Source organism: Octodon degus, unplaced genomic scaffold (genome assembly GCF_000260255.1).
Source record: "Octodon degus isolate 3935 unplaced genomic scaffold, OctDeg1.0 scaffold00061, whole genome shotgun sequence".
NCBI lineage: Eukaryota > Metazoa > Chordata > Mammalia > Rodentia > Octodontidae > Octodon > Octodon degus.
The window spans coordinates 2,131,360-2,156,374 of record NW_004524637.1 but is presented as its reverse complement, the minus strand read 5'-3'; the positions used below and the strand labels follow the sequence as shown (position 1 = coordinate 2,156,374).

Here is a 25,015-nt window from a genome sequence, read left to right as displayed (position 1 = left end):
CATGGCAGTAGAAGCTTTGCCCTGCATTCTGGGATCCTGGGAGAGGAGCAGACCAAGGGCACATTGCCTGATGCCCCTTGGAGCCCAGAAAGGTGACAGGCACTAGACATGTGTGGCTCTTGACCACCTGGGGGTGTTGACCTGACAGCAGGCCTTATGCCCTCACATAATGTGTAGTCATGTGGCAGGCACTGTTTTCAGCACCTTATATATATATATATATCACCCCAGGACTCTCATCCCCTTTGAGTGAAAGAAACTGAGATAGCTAGAGGCAGTCACCTTGCCTACGGTAAGGCAGTCAGTAGGCAGATGGAAGAATTCCCTTTGACTTCTATTTCTTTTTGGTTTTTGAGACAGGGTTTCACCATGCAGTTCAGGTTGGTCTTGAATTCACTTTGAAGCTCAGGCTGGCCTCATACTCACAGTAATCCTCCTGCCTCAGCCTCCTGGGTGCTGGGATTAGAGGTGTGTACTAACACGCACGGCCTTATGATTTTTATGTCAATGCTGGATAGTGAATTCAAAGTCTCATGCATGATAGCAAGTGTTCTGCTGCTGATCTATACCCCGGCCCTTCCTTATGTTTCAAATTTTTTTCAAAAACAGAAAAGGTAGGAAAAAATAGTTTACTAAATAGCCAAGTAAACACCAATGTCTGGAGACGTTGAATATGGTTCATTCTCTGCATGTATTTTGCAGAAAGATGGGCATAATGCAGGCCTCATGATGCTTCATCCCAACACATGCAACATGTTCTTACCCGGGGTCCTAACAATTGTTCTCTTATCTCAGAGCCTCAAATGGCCAACTGCTCCATCTAAGCACTATTCATATACCAAATGTGTTGCCTTTGGCTGTCTTCCACAATGACTTGGGCTTAAGGGAATTAGGAAGCTGCCTTTGTCCTCCTGGTTCTCTCCATTTTCCAAGACATTGGTAACCTCGAGCCCAGGTGTCACATCCAGCTCTGGTCCTGGGTGGTCATGGGTCTGGTTTCCTGACACAGCACAGCAGCTCCGAGTTCCTGCTACAGACTACAGGGCACAGAGAGCCGAAGGTAGCACTGTGTGTGTCTTCTGAGTTTGCTGAGCCCTGAGCCACACTGTCCCTCCTACTGACCTCCTGTTAATGCTGATTATACCTTGAGATGGAGCTGGGTCAGCATGAAAACAGCCTGCAGAAATGGGATTCATAAAGCACTATTTAATCTATTGATTTGAATTACTTATCTCTAGAAATTTTCCCTTTATCTCCTTGTATCACAGAGGACACCAAAAGAATTTCATACAATTAGTATTCACTTAGTGAGTAGCTTACTCCAATAAATTAGTAGCAGATTAGGACTTGGATGGTGATTTTTTTTTTCTTGGATAGGGATATCCTGGACAGTTTAAATGTGCTTTGGGTTACATCAGCCCATAGTACAAAATGTAGCCACAGGTGGAGGTGTGAACTGAGTTCACCATTGTTTGAGTTTTTTCTCTGAAATAAACTGCCCATGAGGCCCCTCAGAGTCTGGGGGCAGCAGAGCCAAGTATACAGGAGTCTCAGCTCCTTCTTCAGTACTTTTGGGGGCTGTGGGTCCCGCCATGTCGGTTCTCACCCACCCTGGGCAACAGGCATTGAGCAGGATCTTGTCCCCTCTTCTCTCCTCACTCAATTTCCAGGCGTGGATTCTGGACAGAGCTGTGACACCGATCTTGGATACTCCATATGTAGAACTGGGCCAGCCCTCCTTCTCCTGCACCCCGTTGCTTACATCTTCCACAAACTTGTTCATCAGCCCCACCAGCTCCTCCTCAGTGAGGGTCTCACTTCTAAACTTCTGCTGCAGCTCTGGGCTGCACTGCTTAAGGGTGCTGAGACTCAGTATGCTTGACACATTCACCACTCTGCCTAAAACACACCAGATGTCCTTAAGAGAGGTATACTCAAGTACAGTGAAGAACAAATTTGCTGGAATTTTTAGAGTAAAAATTTCTCTTTCAAAGACATTAGCAAGAAGGCTTTTAAGAGGAATACATGTAGTTGGTGAGGTGGTTACATGAGGAATTCCATTCCAGCCTTCAAGTTTGGGGCAGGTGACATTGAAAACAGGGGCCCTTTTAGATCCTAGTGAGCACTAGCTGAGAAGCGGTAGAGAACTCGGTAGGAGGACAGGATATGAAACAGGACAGGAGTTAAGAGTAAGCTGTAACACAAGCTTTGCAACCTAAACTACAACATTAATTCTTTTGAAAAGTGACTGGTTGTCTGTAGGGGTATGTTTAGTGAGTTGTTGGTCACCTGCTGCCTATGTATGTGGAAAAAGTGTTAGAAAGTTTACAGTGAAAGAAACACAATAAGATGTGAAGAAGACAGAATATGTTGATGGGAGATAAAACAAGCCCAGAGCTAGACAGGGCAGACTATGGAGATCACTGTGTACCAGGCTAAGGGCTTGCAGTCTCTCCCAAGGGATGGTGGGTTGGGGTATCCAGGCAGACAGTATATACAGAAAAAGGAACACCTCAAGGATGAAGGGCTCTTAGGATGTTTGTAATGTGCAGTTTGACAGCTGACTGCCTATTGTAGGGCTGGGGTGATCCAGAGCCTGAAGTCACGGGGACAATGTCAGGACCAGCTAAGTGAATACGAATATGCAGAGCAAAGTGACCAGCAGGTTGCTGGTGAGTGGTTGAGATGATTTCGGGAGAGGGCAAGCATTGTCCAGATATGCCTGTTTCACACTGAAGAGCAACCAGAGACCATGGAGAGGCATGGAAATGAATATGTGTGGGGACTCTGGGAGTGTTCTAGCCACTGAGTGTTGGGGTCACCTGAGGGAAAGCAGTTCCACTGAACTGGTGTCAGGATGGGGCTACGCGACAGGAAAGAATCCCAAGAGTCTCTAACATGTGAGTGGGGCAGAATTAAGAGCTTATGTGAGGAGCCTCAAGACTGGAAGGATCAGGAAGAGGCAGGTATGCAAAGGGCAGGGAGACACAGTGCACCAGTGGCCCAGGGAGTGAGGACACAGCAGCAGAACTGCACCTGTAGGCCTGGAGACACAGCAAGGAGGCTGGTGCAGTGGCAGCTGCAGAGGCAGTGGAAGCAGGGTCTGGAGATGAGGCCCCAGGGGTCAGGGACAGGTCAGCCCAGACTCACCTTGGGGTCTTATTAGAGGGAGCAGCTCTGTGCTCACATTCCAGGTTCCAAAAAAGTTTATTTTCATGGTTATTTCTGCTTGAATATGAAAGGGTACAGGATCTGTCTCTTTTAGGAGAGAAAGACAATAGATTTAATGAATTGTAGACTTTGGGTGGATTTCATTAAAATAAAACGAACAAAACCCACCAGTTTGTATGAGTTCTGCTCACTTCTAAGGGAAATCTGTAGTTGTGCCAGCACCAGTCTCCTAGGTTAATAATGTCTTCCTGTTTCTGTACTATGGCCACGTGGGAGGCTGGGTGAAGATTGCCTAGCAATGTCTTCTGTTTATTTCAAAGTGAGTTTAAAATCTACCCAAATGACCCGAACCTTGGTCACACATGACCTATGTTCAAGAGTCTGGGCTAGGCAAGCACAAGGCCTGGAACGACTCCAAGTCCCTGTGGGCTCTGCTCCTGCTGCAGCCCTGGTTCTGCTGCACTTCCTAGGGCTCCTGTTCGGCATCCCACAAAGCCAGACGGCTCCCACCCCAGCGCTGCCCCTACAGGCACAACGCCAACTCCTTACTCCTAAAGGCGACGCCCGCGTTGTTGACCAGCACGTCGAGGCCCCCATACTCCTTGCGCAAGAAGTCGCGCAGGGCGCGGATGCTCTGCAGGTCCGTGACGTCCAGCTGGTGGAAGCGCGGGCTCAGCCCCTCAGCCTGCAGCTGCTGCACCGCCGCTCGGCCCCGCGCCTCGTCCCGCGCTGTGAGCACCACGTCCCCCGGGAACCGCCGGCAGAGCTCGCGGGTGACAGCGAAACCGATGCCCTTATTGGCCCCGGTCACCAGCGCCACGCGGGTGCAGGACGACATGGTTCGGAGCAGTTGGAAAAAGTAGGGTGGACAGTGAACAGAGCCAGCCGGAGCTGCACTGAAGTACCAAAAGTCCGCGGGTCACGACCGCTCCAATCCTGGAAAGGGTGGAGGATTGAGGGCGCAGGCGCAGGCCCCTCCCCTGGTCGGGCGTGGCTGTCGGGCCCCGCCTGTGACTTCCAAAGGGGACCGATCTCAAGGACATTACTCTCAGTTGCAGGTTTTAGTGTTTCTAAAAGTGACGGTGAGTCCTCATTGAGGTGTACTTAGTAAATGAAGGTGCACCTGCAGGCTCATTCCTTGCCTAAGTACTGGAGCAGTTCACAGGGTAAGACATAGTGTGTTGTGTGCATTTTGTTAGAAGCGTCAATGAGCCTAGGGGTATGGGGACATACTAAGGGGAGCCCCATGAACTTCCCTGAGGCCTTGGGCTTTTTCTGGAGAGTTGTGGGAGAGAAGTGCACAGGGTTGACAGTGTACAGAAATCTGGGAGGGGAAAGGCAAAAAAAAAAAAAAAAAAAAAAAAAAAAAAAAAAAAAAAAAAGCTAGCGAATCAAATTTCTGTTAATTTATTGGCTAAGTAAATAAAGTTACTGGCTTGCCCTGGCCAGGTTTTCCAAGAATGGTGGGAAACATTTACTAAGTCACCCCAGGGTCAGCATTCTTGAGCACCCTGCAAAATCTTCAAAGACTCTCACTAGGAAGAATTAAGAAGTTGGGGACCCGGGATATAGCTCAGTGGTATAAGTGCCTGCCTGACAAGCAGAGGTCCTAAATTCAATTCCCTATACAAAAACAAAACAAAACAAAGCAAAGCAAAACAAAACAAAACCACCACCATAAAACCCATTTGAAAAACCCAGGATGGAAATGAGTTTTCTTCCCTGCTTATTGTGTACTGCAATACAACAGACTATAAGATAAAGTTTTAGTTCTGCACTGTCTCCTAAACATTAGCTACAAGTGGCCATTGAACTCTACATTTAAATTAAAATAAATGCAATTCAAAATGCAGTCTTTGATGAAGTGTTTGTTGTTCACACAACAGTTGTCAGTGGCCACTGTGTTCTGTAGTGTAGGATATTTACTTAGGCAGTAAATCAACAGAGTTTGATTCCCTAACTGTAGGAAGCCCCTCCTGGTCTTTGTCTCTGTCCAAGAAGTCTATATTTTTAATCCCAAAAATACATTATTGGAATTCCTCCAAGTTAATTCCAATCTACCACTCCCAGTGTAACCCATGGCAAAAATAAAGACATTAAAGTGTATTTATAATTATGGGGAGCCAAGGGACCCTAAGTCCAACCATGAAGATGGCTTTGCAGAAAAAAGAGGCTGACCCAGGGCCTCATCCAGGTTTTATTCAGTCATGAAGGAGGAGTAGCTTGAGGATGAATGACTGAGAATTGTGGGAAGCGGGTGAGTACTGTGAGCTGAGCTAGGTAGGTGGCCTGCATTTACTTCTGTCATATGCAGAGAAAAGGATATGCAGAAAAAGTAATTTGCATTATATTATTGAGATAGTATCTAATGTTTGGGGGCCTGGTGCTTCAGTTGTGATGTGTAATCTTTCAAGCCCAGGAAGTCATAGCTTCTATCTCGAGGCTCGATCCCAGCCGACAGCATGGAGCACTGGCTCTTTGTCCTGTCTTTACCTAGCTCATATTTAAGAGCAGCAGGTGTGGGTTATCAGGGAAACACACATACCATTTTCAAAGACTACTACCAGCACCTTGGCTAGACCAATATGCATTGCTTAAAGCCAGTCTAAGGGATAAGGAAAACTCCTAACCAGCTTTGTACATATCACTACAAAGGAATAGAGTTGGGTACTGGGGAGATGGCTCAGTAGAATAAGTGCTTGCCTGGCAAGTGCAAAGACCTGGGTTCAATCCCTGGTTAGGGGTGGGGAGTATCTTATGAAGAAATAGGGTGGGGCTCAGCCAAAATGAAGAGGATCACTCTTCTTTCAAGGAGAACTGCTCAGGTGGTCCTCCACACCTAACATTTTTTCTTGATCCTTTTCCTCTCCCAGATTTCTGTATACTGTTGCCCTGTGTCCATCTCTCCCAGAATGCCTCAGGAGAGAGCCCAAGCCTTCAGTGATATTTCTTCAATATTTTGGATATTTATCCATCAGTGGAAGTGATTTTTTTGCACAACCCTGTTTTTTATATATTCCAATTATGTTACCATTTCAATGTAAGTTTTCAGTCAGGTTTATAAATAAAAGTTACTGATCAGGAAAAGACCATTACTGCTTCTCCACTGAAATGTTTGAGATATTACAGATGTAGTTGTAAGAAACAAATTAAAAAAATAATTTTATTGAGAAAGAAGTAGTAATGAGACAGTTTCAAAACAGGTTCTTAGTATAGTTACAATAATACATTGCATATTGTTTTTGTAGTAGTTATTCATAGTACGCGATGCAGACATAATATCTTGTCTAAGCACTATTAGTTCAAAACTTTTTCTCATTGAACCAAGAGAAAATAACTGTATATTTATGCTATTTTGTATATACAGTTATATGTATATATTTTTTTCTCACTACAAAATGGTCCTTCATTTATATCCCCTTTTTCTGTTTAGTTTTGTCAGAGATGAGTATTACATTGCCATTTAAATATTGTAGATGCATAAATTCAGCAAAATAATCCAATACAGTCCAGTAGTTCATAATAGTAGTGTGTTATCCATAGGACTGGCAGTGTCAGAAGTTGTTGACTTCAGCCTTTTATAGCTCAGCATATTAAAATGGCTTTACTTTTTATACCTCATTTTTATACTTTTCTATTGGATGGTTAAGACCAAGATAAAGCAACTCCTATATAAAAAAATGTAACTTGTATCTGACAAGGTCAGTCAAATTCTCTCAGGATTTACCCTGATGTCCTGTACAGCAGTTTATAGATCTTTTGTCAGTGTCAGCCATGTGGATAAGTCAAGGCCATTGCTTGACCAATCTGCTCTCTGTGAAAGCTTGAGAGAATGTTTTCTCTCCTTGTGACTCTCCTTAGCCACACTCTACATTGTCAATCACTTTCCTCTGTGGCCCCATGATCTCCTTGATCAGAAAATTTGGGACAAGACTGAGTTATATGATGTTACAGTACAGGTTCTCCTGTGTCCTGAGCCTTCACTGACCTTGAAGGGCTAGGGCCAAAATGTTGGCTATCCTTGTAGCCCTTCTTTTTCTCTAATTTTTTGGTCTGCAAACTTAAGTTGTTAACCCCCAGAAGAGAAGCTTAATGATATTGTTACCCTAGAACATAGGCTGTTGAGCTTAACATCAGTATCTGTCTGAATATCAAACCCCCTAGACATAACATGGATGAAGTATTTTCTGTCAGTTGTTCATATGCTAAACTTTATTTATTTATTTGTGAACTGGGAATTGAACTCAGGCCCTTGTGCTTGCCAAGCAAGTGCTTATTCTACTCTGGGATGGAGTTATCTCAACATGAGAACAATATTCATGAAAACAATAAACAACATTCAGAATCAGGCATTGTGAAAGAACCTTTGGTTACTCATTTCATTCATATTTCCAGCAACTTTACTTTTTCTCTTTCTCTATCTCAAAGGAAACCACAGAAGACATGATAGAATTAACAGCTATTTGGTGAAAAATGTACACTATTAGTAGTTTATTTGTACTGAGCTCCAGCCAGATAGCGATATGTTGATTTATGTTTTGCATGGGGATATATTAGACAGTGTAAATGTTCTTTGGGGTCATATCAAACCATGGTACAAAATGGGACCCTGCACTCACCACTGTACAACATTTTTGTTCTAAACAAACTCTCCGTGGGGGTCCTTGACATCTGGGGGCAGAAGGGACAAGTACACAGGGGTCTCTGCTCCTTCTAGGCTTTTGAGGGCTGACGGTCCTGTCATGTCAGTTCTCATCCATCCTGGACAGCAGGCATTCAGTAGGATCTTATCCCCTCTCTTCTCTTGACTTAGTTTCCTGGCATGGATTCTGGACAGGACCGTGACCCCAATCTTGGACACCCCATATGCAGAGTTGGGCCAGCCTTCCTTCTCATGGACCCCATTCATTGCATCTTCTACCAACTTGTTCATCAGCCCCACCAGCTCCTCCTCAGTGAGGGTCTCACTTTGAAACTTCTGCTGCAGCTCTGGGCTGCAGTTTGGAAGGCCCACGAAAATCATCCTGCTGGACACATTCACCACTCTACCTGAAATAAGTTACAAGTCCTTAAGGAGAAAATTGTACACAAGAACCATGAAAAATGTGTTGGAATTTTAAAACACACAGTTTCCATTTGATACACAAATGGGTATTTGCTTTTTAGAAGAAATCCACATGGATGGTTATGTGGATGGATTTGGAGCACCTTTTGTACTTCACTTTTGGCAGGTAGAAGAATCACATGACACTGCAAAGACTTGCCCTTTGAGATCTTAGTGAATAGGCTTAGCAGTAGAGTAATAGAACTTTTAGGAAAGACTGGCTGGGAAACAGGGTAAGCTCTACCTGCAAGTATTCAAGTATAGACTGCAAGAATTAGTTTTGATAAAAGTAACTGTTTGTTTTTATTGGTGTGTTTTAATGAGTGGTGGTTTACCTGTGGCCAAAATTATGTGGATTGAGTATTAGAAAAATTTATGGTGAAAGAAACAGGCTAGTTTTTTATGTGCAGCACATGTAGCATCTTGATGTGGAGGTAAAATGAGGAAGAAGCCAGGTGGGGGAGATTTAAAGACATCCCTGCAGACCATGCTAAGGGCTTGGGCCTTGATATGAAGGAGTGTTGGTGAGGAGTAGGCAGGTAGACAGTATCAACAAGGGAGGAATCATGGAAGGGGTTAGAGGTGTGCCATTTGGTAGCTGAAGGTCTGTTGTAGGGCTTAGAAGAGAGGGACTCAGGAGACACTCAGTGGGCATGGTCTTAAGATGTGATAAGGATTGGGTAGGGCAAGGTGACCACCATGATACTGGTGGAGGTTTTCTGGCAAAGAATGAGTATTTTCTGAGAATGTGTGTTTATGATTAGGGACATCAGGGGGAGCTTCAGAGCAAGAAAATGAATATATGTGGGGTTCTCTGGGAATGTTCTTGGCAGATGACAGATTTTGGGGGGCAGCTGTAGTGACCTAGAGGGAGAGATGGCTCCACCAGCCTGAATAAGATCAGACAGCAGAGAGGAAGCACAGACAGGATAGAATCCCAAAGGGCCTCAAATGTGAGGGGCACTATGCAAATTGGAGACTTTGAACTAAGTGTGAAGGATAAAGGAAGAGGCAGGTATGGAAAGAGCAGCAGGACTAGAGCACCAGTGGTGCGTAGGAAGTGAGGACAAAGCAACAAAAGCTCTACCTCAAGGTGGGGTCTGGCATGGAGGCACTGGCAGCTGCAAAGGGAGAGGAAGCAGGGCCTGGAGATAAGGTCGCAGCAGGTGGGGACAGAGCAACACCAGACTTACCTTGGGGCTTGTTAGAAGGAGCAGCTCAGTAGAGAGCTCTAGGATACCAAAAAAGTTTGTTTTCATTGTCACTTCTGCTACAGTAGGAAAGGGTGTGGTATCTCCCTCTTCTAGGGGAGAAAAAGAACACAGTCATTAACCACTGTGATGGGGCGACATTTCCCAGAAATAATATAGGGGAGGTGTAATCTGCTCACTTAGGAGTACATTCAGTGTGCAGTTACAGTGTTGTAGTGTCAATCTTCTGGTTTGTTAATGTTCTATTATTTTTGTAAAATTACATCAGTGGGGGAGTTCAGCACTGTCTTGGTGTAATCTCTGCATTCCTTGGTTAAGCCAAACTGAATTACAAATTCATGAAACTGCCTTAGACTCTACTGACATAAACATTGTGTGAGGAAAATCTCAAGGAGAGTCCATGAATCCCTACCTGGAAACACAAGGTGGAAGCGCCCCAGCCCCAGCCTTTCCTGTTCCTCCTCAGGAGTCTGTTCTGCACCCTACAGGCCCAAACCTCCTTCCCCGAGCCAACACTGCGCATTAGAGCCAGCCACCCTGAAGCCCACCCTGCATACAGTCTGAGGGAAGCCGCCTCCCTTGTGCACACTCAGGCTCCGTACTATTGAAGGCGATGCCCGCGTTGTTGACCAGCACGTCGAGGCCTCTGTACTCCCTGCGCAGGAAGTCACGCATGGCGCGGATGCTCTGCAGGTCCACGACGTCCAGCTGGTGGAAGCGCGGGCTCAGCCCCTCAGCCTGAAGCTGCTGCACCACCGCCTGGCCCGGTGCCTCATCCCGCGCAGTGAGCACCACGTTCCCCGGGAACCGCTGGCAGAATTCGCGGGTGACAGTGAAACCGATGCCCTTATTAGCCCCGGTCACCAGCGCCACGCGGGAGGAGAACGACATGGTTGGGTGCACAGTGCCAGGCTTTTTGTTGGAGCGGGAATCCAGTAGGGATCCTTAGTCCTGTCTCTGGATGTCTTTGGGTGACGATGCCTGAGACTCCAGCATGGTCCTAGTTTAATAGTTCAAGCGCAGGCCTCGCCCCCGTGGGTGCGGCTCGGGGCATTCTTGTGGGTAAAGAGAATGAAAGTGGTGACTTTGACCATAAATCCTGCTTCTAAGCGCCCCAATCCCAGCCACACATATTAGTTTTTTCTGAAAGTGGCAGCTCGTTTTTATTCGTGTGTATTTAGTGACTCCCGGGTCACTGATGGTCTCTCTTGTGGTGTATTAGAGCAAAAACCTGACACTGTTGTGTACACAGTGTGCAGAGGGTCGATGGGGAGGTGAAAAGAACTTGCAGGGAGCCAAGTCCAACTGTGGAGGACTCAGGGCTTGGGCTTCTTCGTGAGGGATTTTGGGAGAGATATAACCAGGCAGACTGTGCAGAACCCTGAGAAAGGGAAATATGTTCAAGAAGTGAGGCCAGGATGTGTACATGCACACACACACACACACACACACACACACACACACACACACTCATCAGGGCTAGTGGCTGCAGTCAGGGAAGAACCACTGGCCTTGGCCGGCTGAGTAGCTCTGCACCGAGCTCTCTTTCCTGGTTCCTGAGGTTTACTTTGCATTCCCCAACCATCCGCCTATAGAAATGGATCTTGCCTGGGCCTTTTCCTTGATGTTTTAAGGATTGGCACTGCAACAGAGTCATCAGGAGGAGAGCTGTGGAATGCTGGGAGAAACCAAAAGGGGGTAATGTGCCTTCTGATTTTTATTTTCTCTAAACTGAAGGACAGTCAAGCTTCCAGCTCATCCCTTATCAGGTTTTCTGAGAATGGTGGGGATGCCTTACTAGGTCATCTCAGGGCTACTCATTTGGCTACTGGCAAGACCTCCATCCAGCTTGAGTATAAGAACTGCCTTGTACAGGTGGAAGAGGGCATCACGGCCTTCTTCTGCCCTTGGAATAAGACACTGGGACCCTTCTCCCTCTGTTCATCCTGTGGATTGGCTGACAGACACTTTCCCACTAAGCTAAGTTGGCAAGGCTGGCCTCAAACTTGTAATGCTCCTGCTTCATTCATCTTCCTGAGGATTTAGGACAGTCATAGTACCTAAGAATTGACAGGTCAATGGGCTCCGGAATTCTCAGAATATTCAATACGCACATATCATATACCGATAAGAAGTTAATGTTAACAAATCAGCCATGCTTTCCCTTTGCACAGTATTGCAATTACTAAGCAAATCAGCTTTGCAGAAGAGAAAAAGTTTATTCACAAGGGCTTTGAGCATGGAGGGAGAATCTCAAGGCTCAAATCTGCCTCCTCAGGGACAGGGCTTGGGGATCTGCACGGGATGAAGAAGTGGAGTTATCTGAGGTGAGGGCAAAGATGGCTACAGCTGCAGGAAGAGTCAAGAGTCTGCATGTGTAATCCAAATGTGCAGGATGTGCGGCCACAACCTGGCAGAGGTAGCATCAGCTTGGGGGAGATACTGATGGGTCACACCATGAGACACTAGCACAGGCCCAAGTAAAAGTCTGTGCTTTAGACAAAAGCAGCCTTTGAGTACTTGAAAAGCAATTTAGGAAAGGATATCATAACCCACAGCAGAGAACTGTATAGCAGAGCTAGTGGGAGAGTAAGAATATACTAGCTCAGCTCTGTGACCTTCAAAGTTAGGGATTCTTGCAGTCAATTCAAAGCATCTGGGCATCATTTGCATCCCTGTGATTCCAGTGACTGTGGTAGAATAATGCTTGGAATGACTCTTCCTTAATACTGGACAAATATACCAACTAATCTCTAAAAGATGGACATGCTAATTGCCTTTTAAATGCAACTCTTGAATCCTAAGTAAAGTTTATATTTTCAGTTTGGAAAGTGGCTGTAAGAATTGGAAAGCAATTCTGGAGGAAAAAACTGCCATATTTAGCAACTTGAAATTTTCTAAGTATTTCTTTTTGGAAAGAACCATAACTTAAAGCCTGTGAATGAAGCTATACTTGGAGGATTTGTTCTCTTTTTCTTCTGTAACATTTGGATGTGGGCTCCTTGGTTTTATTGTTTACATGTTCCTTTCCTTGTTAAGGTTGAGAATTTATTTCCTGTTTCTGTCCCCCCCCCATGTTGAATACCAAATTGAGGGTCCTTTCCCATCCTAGAAGACCCTCTGCCACTGAACAATGTTGTCAACCCTGGGTCTTACTTCTGGCATTTGTTAGGGATCCCTGAAACATAGCACTTTGTCTGGACTCCACATAATTTGGGCAAAGCATACAAGTGAGGAATAAAAGTGGTCCCAGATCTTTTTTATTGTTACTGGGTAGTTCCTTTAGAAATGGCTCGCTAGTCAAAAGTACTTTAGGTCCTTCTTGCCTTGAACAAATAATTGTAAGAGGCAAGCCCAAAGCAGTACCAAAAGTTTATTCAAAATGTGAGGAGTGAAAGGGTGTGGGAGAAGTCAGTTCTGCAGACTTGGGCAGGACAAGAGAACAAGAATCTAAAGACAAAAAGTACATTCTGCATTTAGGAAATTCAGTGTGAGCTACAGTGGGAAGCCATGATAGGGGGTTCTCCCTGGAATCTGCCTCCTTATATGCAGTCCAGATCTTGTGGCAAGCTATAAGAAGTTCCACGTATGGCATCCTGAGAGCCATTTGGTGCTGAGAGCTCATACTTGACAGGTCCCACAGCTTTGACATGCCCTGTCTCCTATAACATTATCACTGATGATGGCTAAGTAGTTAGACATGATTTCTTGGTGCCCAGTCAAGGTTGTGACACTATGTTGATGGGTATATGCAGAAACACTTTATTCCAATCTATTAGTTTGTGGAATGAATTCATACCTGTGCTACCTGCTAATCATAAGAATTGTTTAATTTGTCTTCAAGAACAGGATTCCATGATGTCTGCTGAAACATGTAGGAAAAGATTGAACTATGAAGCTTTCAGTGAAATTCAGAGAACTGAAATGATACTGTCTTTTTTTTTCATAATTTTATTGATAAACAAATAGCAATGAGACAGTTTCAAATCCAATTGCTAGGACAGTTCCAATAATTAACACACTGCATACATTCTTCTTAGTGGTTAATTGCTGTACAAGATGTGGACTTGAGATCCTATTTACAAACACCATTAGATCATTCTATTCATTAAGAGAATATAACTATATATCTATCCTAACCACTTTGAATACACAGATACAAAATGGACATTCATCTGTATACCCTTTTTTGTTAAGTTCCGTTATTTGAATATTATAGGTGTGTAAACTCAGCAAAATATTCTAAAACAGTCCAGTAGCCCATAATAGCATTGGGTCTTCTGTTTAACTGGCAATGTCAGAAATTATTGACCTGAGTCCCCCACAGCTCAACATAACAGCATGGCTTTACTTGATACTGTCTTTTAAAATATTTCATACTTGTTTAATAATTCACTAAGCTTTACTGGAGCATGATGTCCTACCTCACCTGCTTTGTAGCTATGTAACTCTAAGCAAGTTAATATTGTGAAGACAAACCAAGCTCACTCTAAAGTGACAAGTTTAGAATTTATCCAGTAATGAACCATTTCATGAGGGACAAGGTCCAAGGTGAATGGAATTCTACTGACTCTTGTACAGATATGATTGTGAATTTTAAAGACAGGGTGAGGGATAAGGATGGGGTGAGGGGTGGAGCTTCAGGAGTCAGGAAGCGACAAGTTACAGAGCATCACTCAGTGTAAATGCCAATTGTGTCTGTTCCCTGGTAATTATCAAGAGGAGGATCCAATCTCCTCTATTGCAGTAAAGATAGCCATCATCAAGAAATCAAAAGCCAACAAATGCTGCCCCGAGGTACGGTGAAAAAGGAACCCTTCTACATTGTTGTTGGATGTCTCACTTTTCTCATTGCTGATACAAATGCCCTGTACCCAAAATTAAAGAAGGAAAGGTTTATTTGGCTCACAGTTTATGGAGGTTTCAGTTTATGGTTGGCTGGCTCCAAGGCAGGGTGGCCTGGCTGAAGGGCGGAGGAGAAACAGAGGAGAAGAGGAACAGTCCGTGGCAGGCAGAAGGCAATGAGGTGCAAGTCACAAGCAGCAAGCAGTGGCTCTCCTTCTGTCCCTTCTGTCCTACTCAGGCTACTCACCTGGGGGGTGGGGGGGAAGCACTCACGCCTGGAGTGGGCCTTCCTATTATCCACATTTAGAATTCTATGCCAAGCTTATCAGTAGACTGATTTAGTAATCACACCCTTAATCCCAGCATCACATTTTTAGATCCACTCATCTCTGAAAAGCTCCTCCTAAGACTGCATGAGGTTTTGGGGGGACATCTAGACACAAGCCATAACAGTGAGTGTATAAACTAATACAGCCACTTTGGAAGTCAATATGGAGAGTCCTAAAAGAACTAAAAATGTTGTTCGAGCACTTAAGAGGCAGGAGGATCACCATGAGTTTGAAGCCAGGCAGGCATACATAAGTAAGACTGTCTCCAAAAACAAAACAAACATCCCTAAAACCAAAAATTTTATGTGTCCCAGTCTTGTCTTTTCTAGGTAACTCTTCCCCAAAGAGTTAAAGTCATCATATTACAGTGATATATGCATACTTATTTTATAGCTGGACAATTCATAACAGCTAAACCTTGGAAGCAGCCTGTAGGCCATCAACAGGTGAACAGAGAAAATATGATACATTCACAATGAAGAAGGCTACATTTGAGTCATTTATAAGAAAATGGATCCACCTTAATACCATGATGTGAACTAAAAGACACAGAAGGTTAAATATCACATTTCTCTTATATGAGAAACCACAAATATAATTTGAGAAGCAAACTAAAAAGACAGGGCACAGGGAGGTAGACTTTGTGGAGGTTGGAAGAGGCCCTAGGGATCAGGGGGATGGGAAAGGGGAAGGAGAAGTAAAAGTAAGATGCGATATCTATGTGTACAAATCTCCCAAGATAAATGTAACTGGTTTGCATTCAAAATATATGCTAATTAAAAAGAAGCCAAAAAGCCTCATAGGGAGGAAAGACATAAATTATAATTATCAACGTTAACAAATTCTGATTTTTTCAACCAGAATACGGAAAGACACAGGCCCTGTCAGTTCTAATGACATTTGAAAGAAATGCCTTTGAGGTCTGTTCTGTAGCCTTGAAGTGATTCCCAACACACAGGTGTTACATGGTGCTTTGGAGTGTAGTCCCATCCTTTGGAGATTGGGACATTTGACCACACCCAATATGGGCAATTTAGAGCAAACGCTGGTCGTCAGGAGTAACCGAGGTCTTTCAGACCCACATTTGAGAACTTTCTGTGATCTTTTTCTTCTGTCAGGGATATTATCTCAAGTTTGGCACTGCCCTCCTTCATGGAAGGACCTCATCTGTCCTCTGCTTCAGTGCCCAAGCCAGCTTTTCCCAAGAATTTCAAGAAAAAGGTACATTTCCAGCTCTCCTTAAACTTTACTTTTCATAGAGGTAGTGTCTTAGTTACTCTGCTTTCGTTGCTGGGACAAATACCCAGCACGTAAAATGAAGGAAGGAAAGGTTTATTTAGGTCAATTACTGGAGGGTTCATAGTTTAAAACAGCCTGAACTATGTAGCAAGACCTCCAACCCTTATTTCTTCAGGAGAGTGAGTGTCTCTGTCTTCCCAAACATCTCCTCCCTGCCTGAGGCGGCCTCAATCACAGACACTGCCATCCCGCTCTACAGGGTCGGGAGAGGCTGGGGCACTGCCCTGTCCAGGATAACCCTCTCCACATCTCTGAGAGACTACTGCGCAGGGGGAAGAGAGCACACGCTGTCAGTTTAACCTGGCCCCGCCCCTCAAGCCCCGCCCTAGCCCTCTGGCCCTGCCCTTCCAGCCACGGCACTGCTGGAGCTCCTCTGCCCCATGACTTACATGAGGTTTTGGGGGGACAACTAGACACAAACCATAACAGGGAGCTTCCATCCTAATGGAGCAATTGCATTTTAATCACTTGGGGATTCACCAGGTGTCAGTGGGGTGCATTTCCTGACATTATTTTCATTATTTTCTCTTTACACTGTAACAAAAAATCTTTGGGTAACAAGAAACTATGATTTTTTGAAGAAACTGTCATTTGTGAACTCCTATTTGATCTCCTTATTGGTCTTATGCCCAAGGTCTTTGATCTGGACACTCATGAGTTGTGGGAGAGGCATGTACATCTCAGAGGGGCAGAGGAACAACTGTAAGCTCTTTTCAGTACATGAGGTCACAGTGGGTGGTCCGGTGTTATATAGTTGAATTTTGAGGCCTTGAGTATTCTCAGGAAGGCCCTTAGGGGTGGGAGGACTAATATCATCTTAGTGGTAAACCTTCAGCTGTGAACAATTTTGTTAAAAGTTTCTATGGAAAAACAAGTGAAAGGAATCATTGGTGCTAAGCCTCTGTGGTTTCTATAGGACACGTTTTGGCTCAGAGGAAGTTGTCTAGTTCAGTCAAGGAGAGAATCTTTGCCAGTTCCCATGCACAGTATGGTAATGCACATTATTTTCATGTTTCATAACAGTAACTGACTTATCACAACTGTCTCTTCTTATCCAGTAGGAAACAAGGAGACTGTTGTTATTATTGTTGCAGATGGGAAGGGGACCAGGAGATAGAGGGTGGGGAACATAGAAGGCTGAGGGGAGAAGGGGCTGTAAAAAGGACTAAGATGTTATATACATGCACCAATTTCCTATGATGAATGTACTTATTATGTCCTCCAGATATATACTAATAAAAATAAAAAATAAAGATGTAACACATAAAACAGCAAATAATAGAATGTAGGTTTACAAGAATGTGATGGGTGGAGCTGCCAACAGTTAGCTCCAGACCAGGAGGGAACTAACAAAAAGGTATGTTGAACAGCCAACTTCCCAAGCAAGCTAAGGTGGGAAGTGAAAGCAAAGGTTGACCTTTGATGATACTGTTGAACCTCTGCTTTACTAAAATGCATTAATGAGAAAGTAGGCCTATAAACGCCAAAAACAAGTGAAAGGAATGGGTGGCCATTAAACCAGGGGAGAGCTAATGCCCTGGTTCCAAATAAGCCAAACCTTAACTCAGAATTTAAAAGAAACTGAAGTAAGCTAGGCAGTCACGGCTGGTCCACTTTGCTTTACAGCGCTTTGACATTGCCGTGGGAAGGATTCAAATGAGGCAAGCGCACAAACTCGTGTTTTTGCCCTGCCTCCACCTTACTACTCACTGTGCTTTATAAGTTCTGAAGCTTTTTTTTTTACTCTGTATGTTTTGCATATTTTATAAACTAGCACAAGCAGTATTTTCTTTATAGTACAATATATATTTAATTCCTATCATTTTATAAGAAGCCCCACTCTATTGCCTGTATCATACTGCTGTTTAATGGATTTCATTTTTATGCTTTTTAAGTGGCCTCTTGTGCCGTTCTTTCCATATGCAGATAAATTGTGTCTCTCGTGTAATGCCATGAATGTTCATGAATCTAATCAATCTTTTTAAGAAGCATTCTGTGCTCAGCCAACCTCTCCTGTAATCCCTCTCCTGCGATTATAGACACGTACTATAGTGCTGGGCTGAAACGCTTACAATTTTTAACCTGCCAGCATTTACATTTTAACAGTTCCTAATCTGGACTTGATTTCCAGCCCGATTACCTTTAAAAATAATATTTTTAGGACTAGGGATGTAAGTCAGAGGTAGCAATTACCCAGCACATACTACACACAAAAGAAAAAAAAAAATCAAAACCTCCAAATATACCTCCAAACGTTGGAAATAAGATACCAGAATGTCATACACCCCCTCACCCATTTTCTCGTTAGCATCTTACCGCTAGAGTGTTTTTCCTAAAGAAACCAACATTGGAATAGCAGTGCTAAGGGCGGTATTTGCATTTCACTCGTGTTTCCTGATATTTTTCTTTTCCAAGTATCCTCCTAGGATATTGCATTACATTTAGTTGTCATTATCATTCTAGTTTATGACAATTCGTTAGTTTCTTTTCTATGTTAGAAAACGTTTCCGGGTTACAGGTCGGGAGTTTTGGCACTTGTCTTTTTTTTCCCTAGAACTGGGTTATGCAGAGGAACACCCCGGGAACACGTTACTCGCATTATTTATCCCTGATACCATCCTTGGCCATTTCGCTAAGGTTTCTCTACTACGATGTTACTCGTCCCCGTCTCCAGAATCCAGCGCGTAATAAAGGTGGACGGTGCACAAACCGAGCTCCCGCTCCTGGCCGCAGTGTGCGCAGGCGTGGCTAGGAGCGTCCTGCCAGGCAGCTAACGGGCCAGGAAAGAAGTGGGAACAGGGCGCAGTCACGAGAAGGGCGCGACCGACTCCTCGCGGAAGAACCGAGGCGGGCGGGCGGGCGAAGCGGGCTGAGGTCGCCGCGCGGCCGGCCAGCCGAGGGCTCCAAGGACGCCGCCGGGAACCGGCTGGGCAGGCGGAGGGCTAGGCGGGGCTGGCCTCGGCACGTGGTCTGCGCAGTTAGGAAAAAGATTCGCAGGCTGGCTCTTCAGGCCGCAGATGGCCGTCCTCCGGGCACTGGGCTCGCTGTGAGGGTAACCTGGCGTCCGGTTGAGGGTTTGACGCCCCGGACTTTAAAAAAGGGAAATAAATCTGGACATCTGCGCGTGCGCCCGCTGGGAGGGAGCGCGGAGTACACCCTGAGCGCCGCCATCTTGGAGGCCGCGCCTGCGCAGAGGAGAACACGAGAACTTCCGGGTCACGGACTTCCGTTGCCTGGGTAACGGAAGAGGCGTCGCCTTCGTGGAACCCGCGAGGTCCGCTCGCTACTGCAACCTCCCTTTGGTTGGCATCCTTCGTCGGGCTCGGCGCGCGGGTTCGCGAAGGGACCCGAGGCCCGGGGGTCTGACGTCACCCGGCGGGAACGTGGGGTGCGGCGGGTGGAGCGTGAGACTCTGGGGGCGCAGGCGGTGCCTTAGGCCCGGCCCTTCCGGCTGCACGTGGCCGTTGCCCGGACGCTTTTGGGAGCCTCGCGGCCTTCCAGTGGCCCGAACCCGGAATACCTGAGCGGCGACCGCGCTCGGCGCTGGGACCTGATCCCCAGCCTCCGGTGGAGCAGCCCGGGAGCCTGCAGTTGCCGGGCGTCAACCCCGCCGGCAGTTACTTATTTAGGGTCGTTCGATTCTCGTATTTATTTAGGGGAAACTTCTAAAATCAGCTGTACCACTATCTAAATATGCATGTAAGATACTATGTACTCATATACGGCATGTTTGTCAAAATAGCATACAAAAATCGTACTAAAAGTCTAGCACGTTTTCCAGTGATATGTAACTGTGATAATGTGGGCAAAAGTAAACCCCAAACGGATCACTTGCATTATAATGTTCTGAAGCTTTTTTTTTTTAAACTCTTGTGTGTTTTGCATGTTTTATAAACTAGCACAAGCAGTCTTTTCTTTATAATATAGCAATATATTTTCATCCTATTATTTTAGAAGAAGCCCCACTCTATTGCCTGTATCATACTACTCTGTTGAATGAATTTCATTTTTATGCTTTTAAGGAAGTAGCATGAGGAATCTCTAGCACCCGTTTAGATTTTATCTTCTTGTATGTTTTCTTACCTCTCCTGGTCTCCCAAACCAGTTGCCAGTATCCACTTAATTATATTTATTTGAGGATAGTCTCTAAGAATAGTCCACTGTTTATTTCAGACTGAAAGGGGATTTTTTTTTCTACCTCTAAAATGTCTTAGTGGATGGTGGCTCCTGTTGTATTCTAAGTACAGTTAATTTAAGTTGGTGCTTTAGTAAATGTTGATTAGGATTGAAATGTGGAAATCCCCACAGCACATGTTTATGAAATAATTTATGAGAATTGCCATGATTAATCATGCAGTAGGGCTTGAGGATAAAATTGTTTTAGAAAAACCAGTGGAATGGGTCCTCTGTCACTGCAGCATGCAGATTTAGGTCTTGGGATGAATCTTCTCTCTACAAAAGTATTTTAAATATACAAATTTCCCTCAGCTGCAAAGCAAAGAAGAACAATGAACCAAACATCTTGCTGAGAAACTACCAAAACACATTTCTATGATAAAGCGCACAAAGAACAGTGATTATCAGACAGCTGGAAAGTAAGACTAAGCTGTGCTTTTTATTTTGGAATAGGCATCTCCTTAGAAGCTACAATTGTAGGATGCAGAAGGGAAGAGGAAGAACAAGCCGGGTCAGAAGGCGAAAACTTGTCCAAAGGAGAGGAGGTAGTTTTGTTTGTTTTGGTGGCTGTGATGAAGGAAAAGAAACACGTGGTTGGCCCCTGTCTGTTTTTTTTTTATTTTTATTTTTTTATTTTTTTTTTTAAATTTTATTTATTTATTTGTGTGTGTGTGTGTGTGTGTGTGTGTGGCCAGCTCAGCCCACCAGGGGGCGGGGCTGGCTGGCATGTGGTGCTGGGGGATTGAACCGCGGTCCCTGTACTTTGCTAAGCTTGTTCTAAGTAGGTGCTTTAGACCACTGAGCCATCTCACCAGCGGCCCCCCCCCCCCCCCGGTCTGTTTATGCACACAGGTTTTCTGAAAGTACAGAGGGGGTATGTCTTAACACCTCTTCATGGTGCCCTTGTATTCTTTTAAACGCTGGTGAGAATAGTATGAATCTGTTTATCTCATTGCTTCAGCCTCTTATCTGGAGATAATGTCCCTGGTGTGTGGGTGTAAATTCATCACTTCTAGCTCAGTGGAACTAGAAGTGATCATGAAGTGCTTGGCCAGCTGTATGGTGCGGTGTAGATGCTATTGTTATGCGTATAAAAATTAGTGGCAGTGCTCCTGGTTGACCCTAGACATGTCAGCACTGTCCTGAAGTATAGTATTGTTTTTGCCCTCCATAGCCATTGTCTTGCAGAACCTTACCTTTTGTAGGTTAGTTTCTTCTTGTGCTTTCTGCTACTTGTTCATGAGGATGACTTCAGCTCGTTCTTTTGCTGCTTTGTCTATACTCCTATTTCCTGTCCCATTTATTGCTATCCAGTTTTCCAGAGGAACAACTTCCTTTGGCATTTGGTTAGGAACCCCTGGGGAGCCTCATTCCGTGTTCTTTGAGGTCTGAGCTCCTCTGTTCCTTTAGAAGGAAGCCCTCCCCGGTAGCGCCTTATGTTCTGAGTACTGTATGTTGTCTCTGCTCTCTGCTTCATGAACACTCTCCCTCCATTTCCACCATGGTTATTCTTAATAATCCTCCTTAGACTACAGTAGTGATGGCGAACCCCTTAGCATCTCAGTGAGAACAGCCTGCGCCTGTGCAGTGTGTTGTGGGTTTGCCACCACTGGCCTAGAATATGTTTTCTTTCTGCTTGCTTGTTTGCTTTTCTCTCTAACCTTAAAAGCTGATTTTTGGTAATGCCATGTGTAATTCTCACTCATGTCAGCCTTTCCTTGTTTACCAGCTAAACTGCCAGCTTTTTGAGAGCAGGGAACGTGTTGTGTTATTTGTGACTAGCATGTGCTGTGTGCCGGTTAGTGTATGGTAGTGACTCAGGAAGTGGCCTAGTGGGATCTGTCGTCTCAGCTTCTTGGAAGCCCGAGGTGGGAGGACTGTGGACAGTACCGTGACACCCTGACCTGTAAACCTATTAATGTGGTACAAAATCCTCACATTTTAATTGCCTTGGTGAATGTAAATTCTTGCGTACAATAGGAAAATAAAAATTGTTTAAATTTGCTGCTCTGTATTTTGCCAGCTTAATTTCCAGACCCATACATAGTAATCTAATAGAACAGTGAAAAAGCTTTTCGTCCCCTACAGTGGACACTAAGATTATTTTCAGTCTTTGGCTGTCTTAAGTAAAGCTGCTGTGAACATCTGTGTACGGATCTTTACCTGGACATATCTTTTTTCCTTTGAGTGTCTACTTAGGAATGGAAATGACCAGATCAGGTGTAGGTTTAACTTTTTTTTAAAAAATTTTTTCAGTACAGAATCTTGCTATGCAGTTCAGAATCATAGCAGTCCTCCTATCCAGCGCTGGGATTACAGGTGTGCACCACCATGCCTGGTTTCAGGGCCAGCATGGCATACCCAGGGTTCTGGGGCCAGCAGGGCATGCAGTACCTGGGATTGAGCTGCAGTCCTTCTCTTGCCAGGCAAGCACTTAGACCTCCGAGCTATCTCTCCAGCCCTTAACTTTAAAAGAATCTGAATGGCCGGTCAGATGGCTCAGCGGATTAAAGTGCCTGCATAGGCAGATGCAGGGATAGGGGTTTGATCCCCAGCGTGCTGTGCTGGCCCCACCCCCAGGGCGCACTGAGACAGCGATTGGGCATGGTGGTGCATAATCCCAGTGTTTGGGAAGCTGTAAACAGAAGGATCACTAAGAGTCTGAGCTGTGCAGTGAGACCCTGTACACCCTGTACTACATACAGATGGATAAATAAAAGAGTCTGCAAAACCTTTTTTTATAGCGTCTACCCTATTATATATTCTCACCAGCACTGTGTGAGAGTTCTGGTTGCTCCACATTTTTGGGAATACTTGTTGTTGACTCTAGCAGTGACGGTGAACCTTTCAGAGCTTTCCATGATATGAACAGCTTGCTGTGCCATGTGTGCCACAGTGTGCCACCACTGGACTGTGGAATTGTGTGTCCTAGAGGATCTTTCATGTGTATTTGCTGCTGGATGCTGTCTTGTTCCCTCCTGACCTATTGTGTTGCCATCTTTTTCTGTGGTGATCTTGCACTCAGTTCTGCTCAATTACTGAAACAGGTCTTCCAGTTTCTTTTCTTTCTTTCTTTTTTTAAAAATCTCTCTTTTTTTTCCCCATGATTTTATCCAGTTTCTAATTATTGCTGTAGTAGAATCGTCCTTCTTCCTTCTATTTCTGTTGGTGGTTGCTTCGTGTATTTTAGGGCTGTGTCATCAGCATTCAGTGTGCCTGCAATCATTACATCCTTGTGATGGAGTAACACCTTCATTGTTATCAAACATTGCTCGCTAACTCTATTAGCGCCTTTATTTTAATGTCTGGTCTCGACTGGTACGAGAATAGTCTCTCCAGTGTTTTTGGAATGGTGTATATGTTGCATCTTTTTCTTCTAGTTCAGATCTCTGTATCTTTGAGTCTAAGGTGTGTCTCCTGTATATAAGATGTCCTTGGGTCTTGCTTATGTACCTTAACAAACTCTTTTTGCTTGGATTTCTTACTTCATTGACATTCAGTGATATTGAACCACTTGGATTTTTATCTGCCGTTTTTTGTCTTGTTTTCTATACATCTCGTTATCTCTTTGCTCCTATGTTTCACCTTTACAGTGTTCTTTTGTGTTGTCATTATTTCCTAATATAGTGCTTTTATTTCATTGCCTTTCCCTTATATTTTTTTAATTACTCATCATAGTTCCAAGGCTTACGATATGTGCCCTAGCTCACTCAGTCCAGGTCTTGGGCACCTTGGGCCTCTATGGCAAAGTGCCAGAGACTGGGTTGCTTAAACAGTGTAAATTGATTTCTCACAGTAGGGGATGCTGCGACGTGTGGCAAGGAGCTGGCTGGCTGACTTGGCTCCTGGTGCTGGCTGTCTTTTGGCAGTAGCCAAGTGCATGTTGAGAGTCCTCACATGGCAGGGGAGCTCTACTTATTTGTTTTTTCTTTTTTGTGAGAATCTAAGTTTTAAGGCTTTAGGTTCTATGAGGATAACCTTCTGGCTCTCAATATGCACTGTCCCACCCCCTCTCTCTCGTAAGTCCCCAGTTCTTTAATGAAAGCTCTACTGTTGTGCCCTCCTCTCACTGTCCTTATCTCCCTTAGGACCGCGTATCCAAATGCTGTGACTCTGGGGTTAAGTTGCAACACAGAAATTTCAGGAAGGCACAAACTTTCACTCTAGTAGTATTTGTCTTTTAGTTCTTAGTAGTTGTTTGTAGTTTTTGATATACAAGTCTTGTATGTTAATAGGTTTATCTAGGGGGCCAGGGAGATGGCTCAGTGGAATAAGTGCTTCCCTGGCAAGCGCAAGGGCCTGAGTTCAATCCCCGGTTCCGAAAAAAAAAAAAAAAAAAAAAAAAAAAAGGTTTATCTCTTAAGAATTTTATATTTATGGGCCAATATATCACAATGGCACAAGTGACTGCTTGGCAAATCCAAAGTCCTGAGTTCCATTCCTAGTTAAAAAAAAAATCATATTTTTGATGCTACTGAAATATTTTAAAATTAAAATTTGTGATTGTTTGTTGCTAATATATGGAAATAAACATTTGATTTTGATGTTATAACCTGCTACATTGTTGAATTTACTAGCTTTTTTGAGATTCTACTACATCTTCTATATACTTGCTGTTGTCTTCCAAGATTAAGGTTTTACTTTTTGTTTCAGTTTGATTTCTTTGATTTATTTTTCTAGATGCATTTTACATTTTACTGGCTGACCTCTTAGGCCAGTATTGAAATGTAGGGGGAAGAGGAACAAGCAGATATCCTTTTCTTGTTTCTGGTCTTAGGAGGAAAATTCCCAGGTTTTACCATTACATATGTGAGCTATATATATTTTAGAGATATTTTTCACCAGATTGAGAAAGTTTTCTGTGATTTTTTTTTTTTTTT

The 25,015-nt window shown here is 44.3% G+C and overlaps 2 protein-coding genes and 1 pseudogene across 5 annotated transcripts in view; 1 reads left to right on the top strand and 2 right to left on the bottom strand.

Annotated features, from left to right (window-relative positions):
• Positions 1-403: 403 nt before the first annotated feature.
• LOC101559955 (carbonyl reductase [NADPH] 1-like) lies at positions 404-4,110 on the bottom strand. The gene is made up of 3 exons (XM_004634353.2): positions 3,721-4,110; positions 3,151-3,258; positions 404-1,899 (listed from the first exon to the last, which is right to left on the bottom strand). Exons 1-3 carry the CDS (start codon positions 4,007-4,009, stop codon positions 1,463-1,465), a joined length of 834 nt encoding a protein of 277 aa, XP_004634410.1. The 5' UTR covers positions 4,010-4,110; the 3' UTR covers positions 404-1,462.
• A 3,676-nt stretch (positions 4,111-7,786) lies between these two features.
• LOC101593328 lies at positions 7,787-19,104 on the bottom strand (annotated as a pseudogene).
• A 102-nt stretch (positions 19,105-19,206) lies between these two features.
• Setd4 (SET domain containing 4) overlaps positions 19,207-25,015 on the top strand; it is a 25,928-nt gene continuing 20,119 nt past the window's right edge. Inside the window, exons 1-2 of one of the 4 annotated variants that reach the window (XM_023718732.1) lie at positions 19,207-19,589; positions 20,589-20,680. In XM_023718732.1, the coding sequence (XP_023574500.1) occupies positions 20,617-20,680 (64 nt within the window). In that variant the 5' untranslated portion in view covers positions 19,207-19,589; positions 20,589-20,616. Of the gene's footprint in view, positions 19,659-19,756; positions 20,681-25,015 lie in introns of those variants that run through there. The other 3 variants (XM_023718731.1, XM_023718733.1, XM_004634391.2) reach the window with 3 other exon arrangements.

Bases quoted from the DNA above. Each gene is read 5' to 3' on its own strand.
- LOC101559955 (XM_004634353.2), bottom strand. From the start codon at position 4,009: ATGTCGTCCTGCACCCGCGTGGCGCTGGTGACCGGGGCCAATAAGGGC. The intron at 3,259-3,720 runs GTAAGGAGTTGG...CTCTCCTAAAAG, and splicing joins CGCGGGCGTCGCCTTTAGGA to AGACAGATCCTGTACCCTTT. The intron at 1,900-3,150 runs GTGAGTCTGGGC...GGTGTGTTTTAG, and splicing joins CCCTCTAATAAGACCCCAAG to GCAGAGTGGTGAATGTGTCA.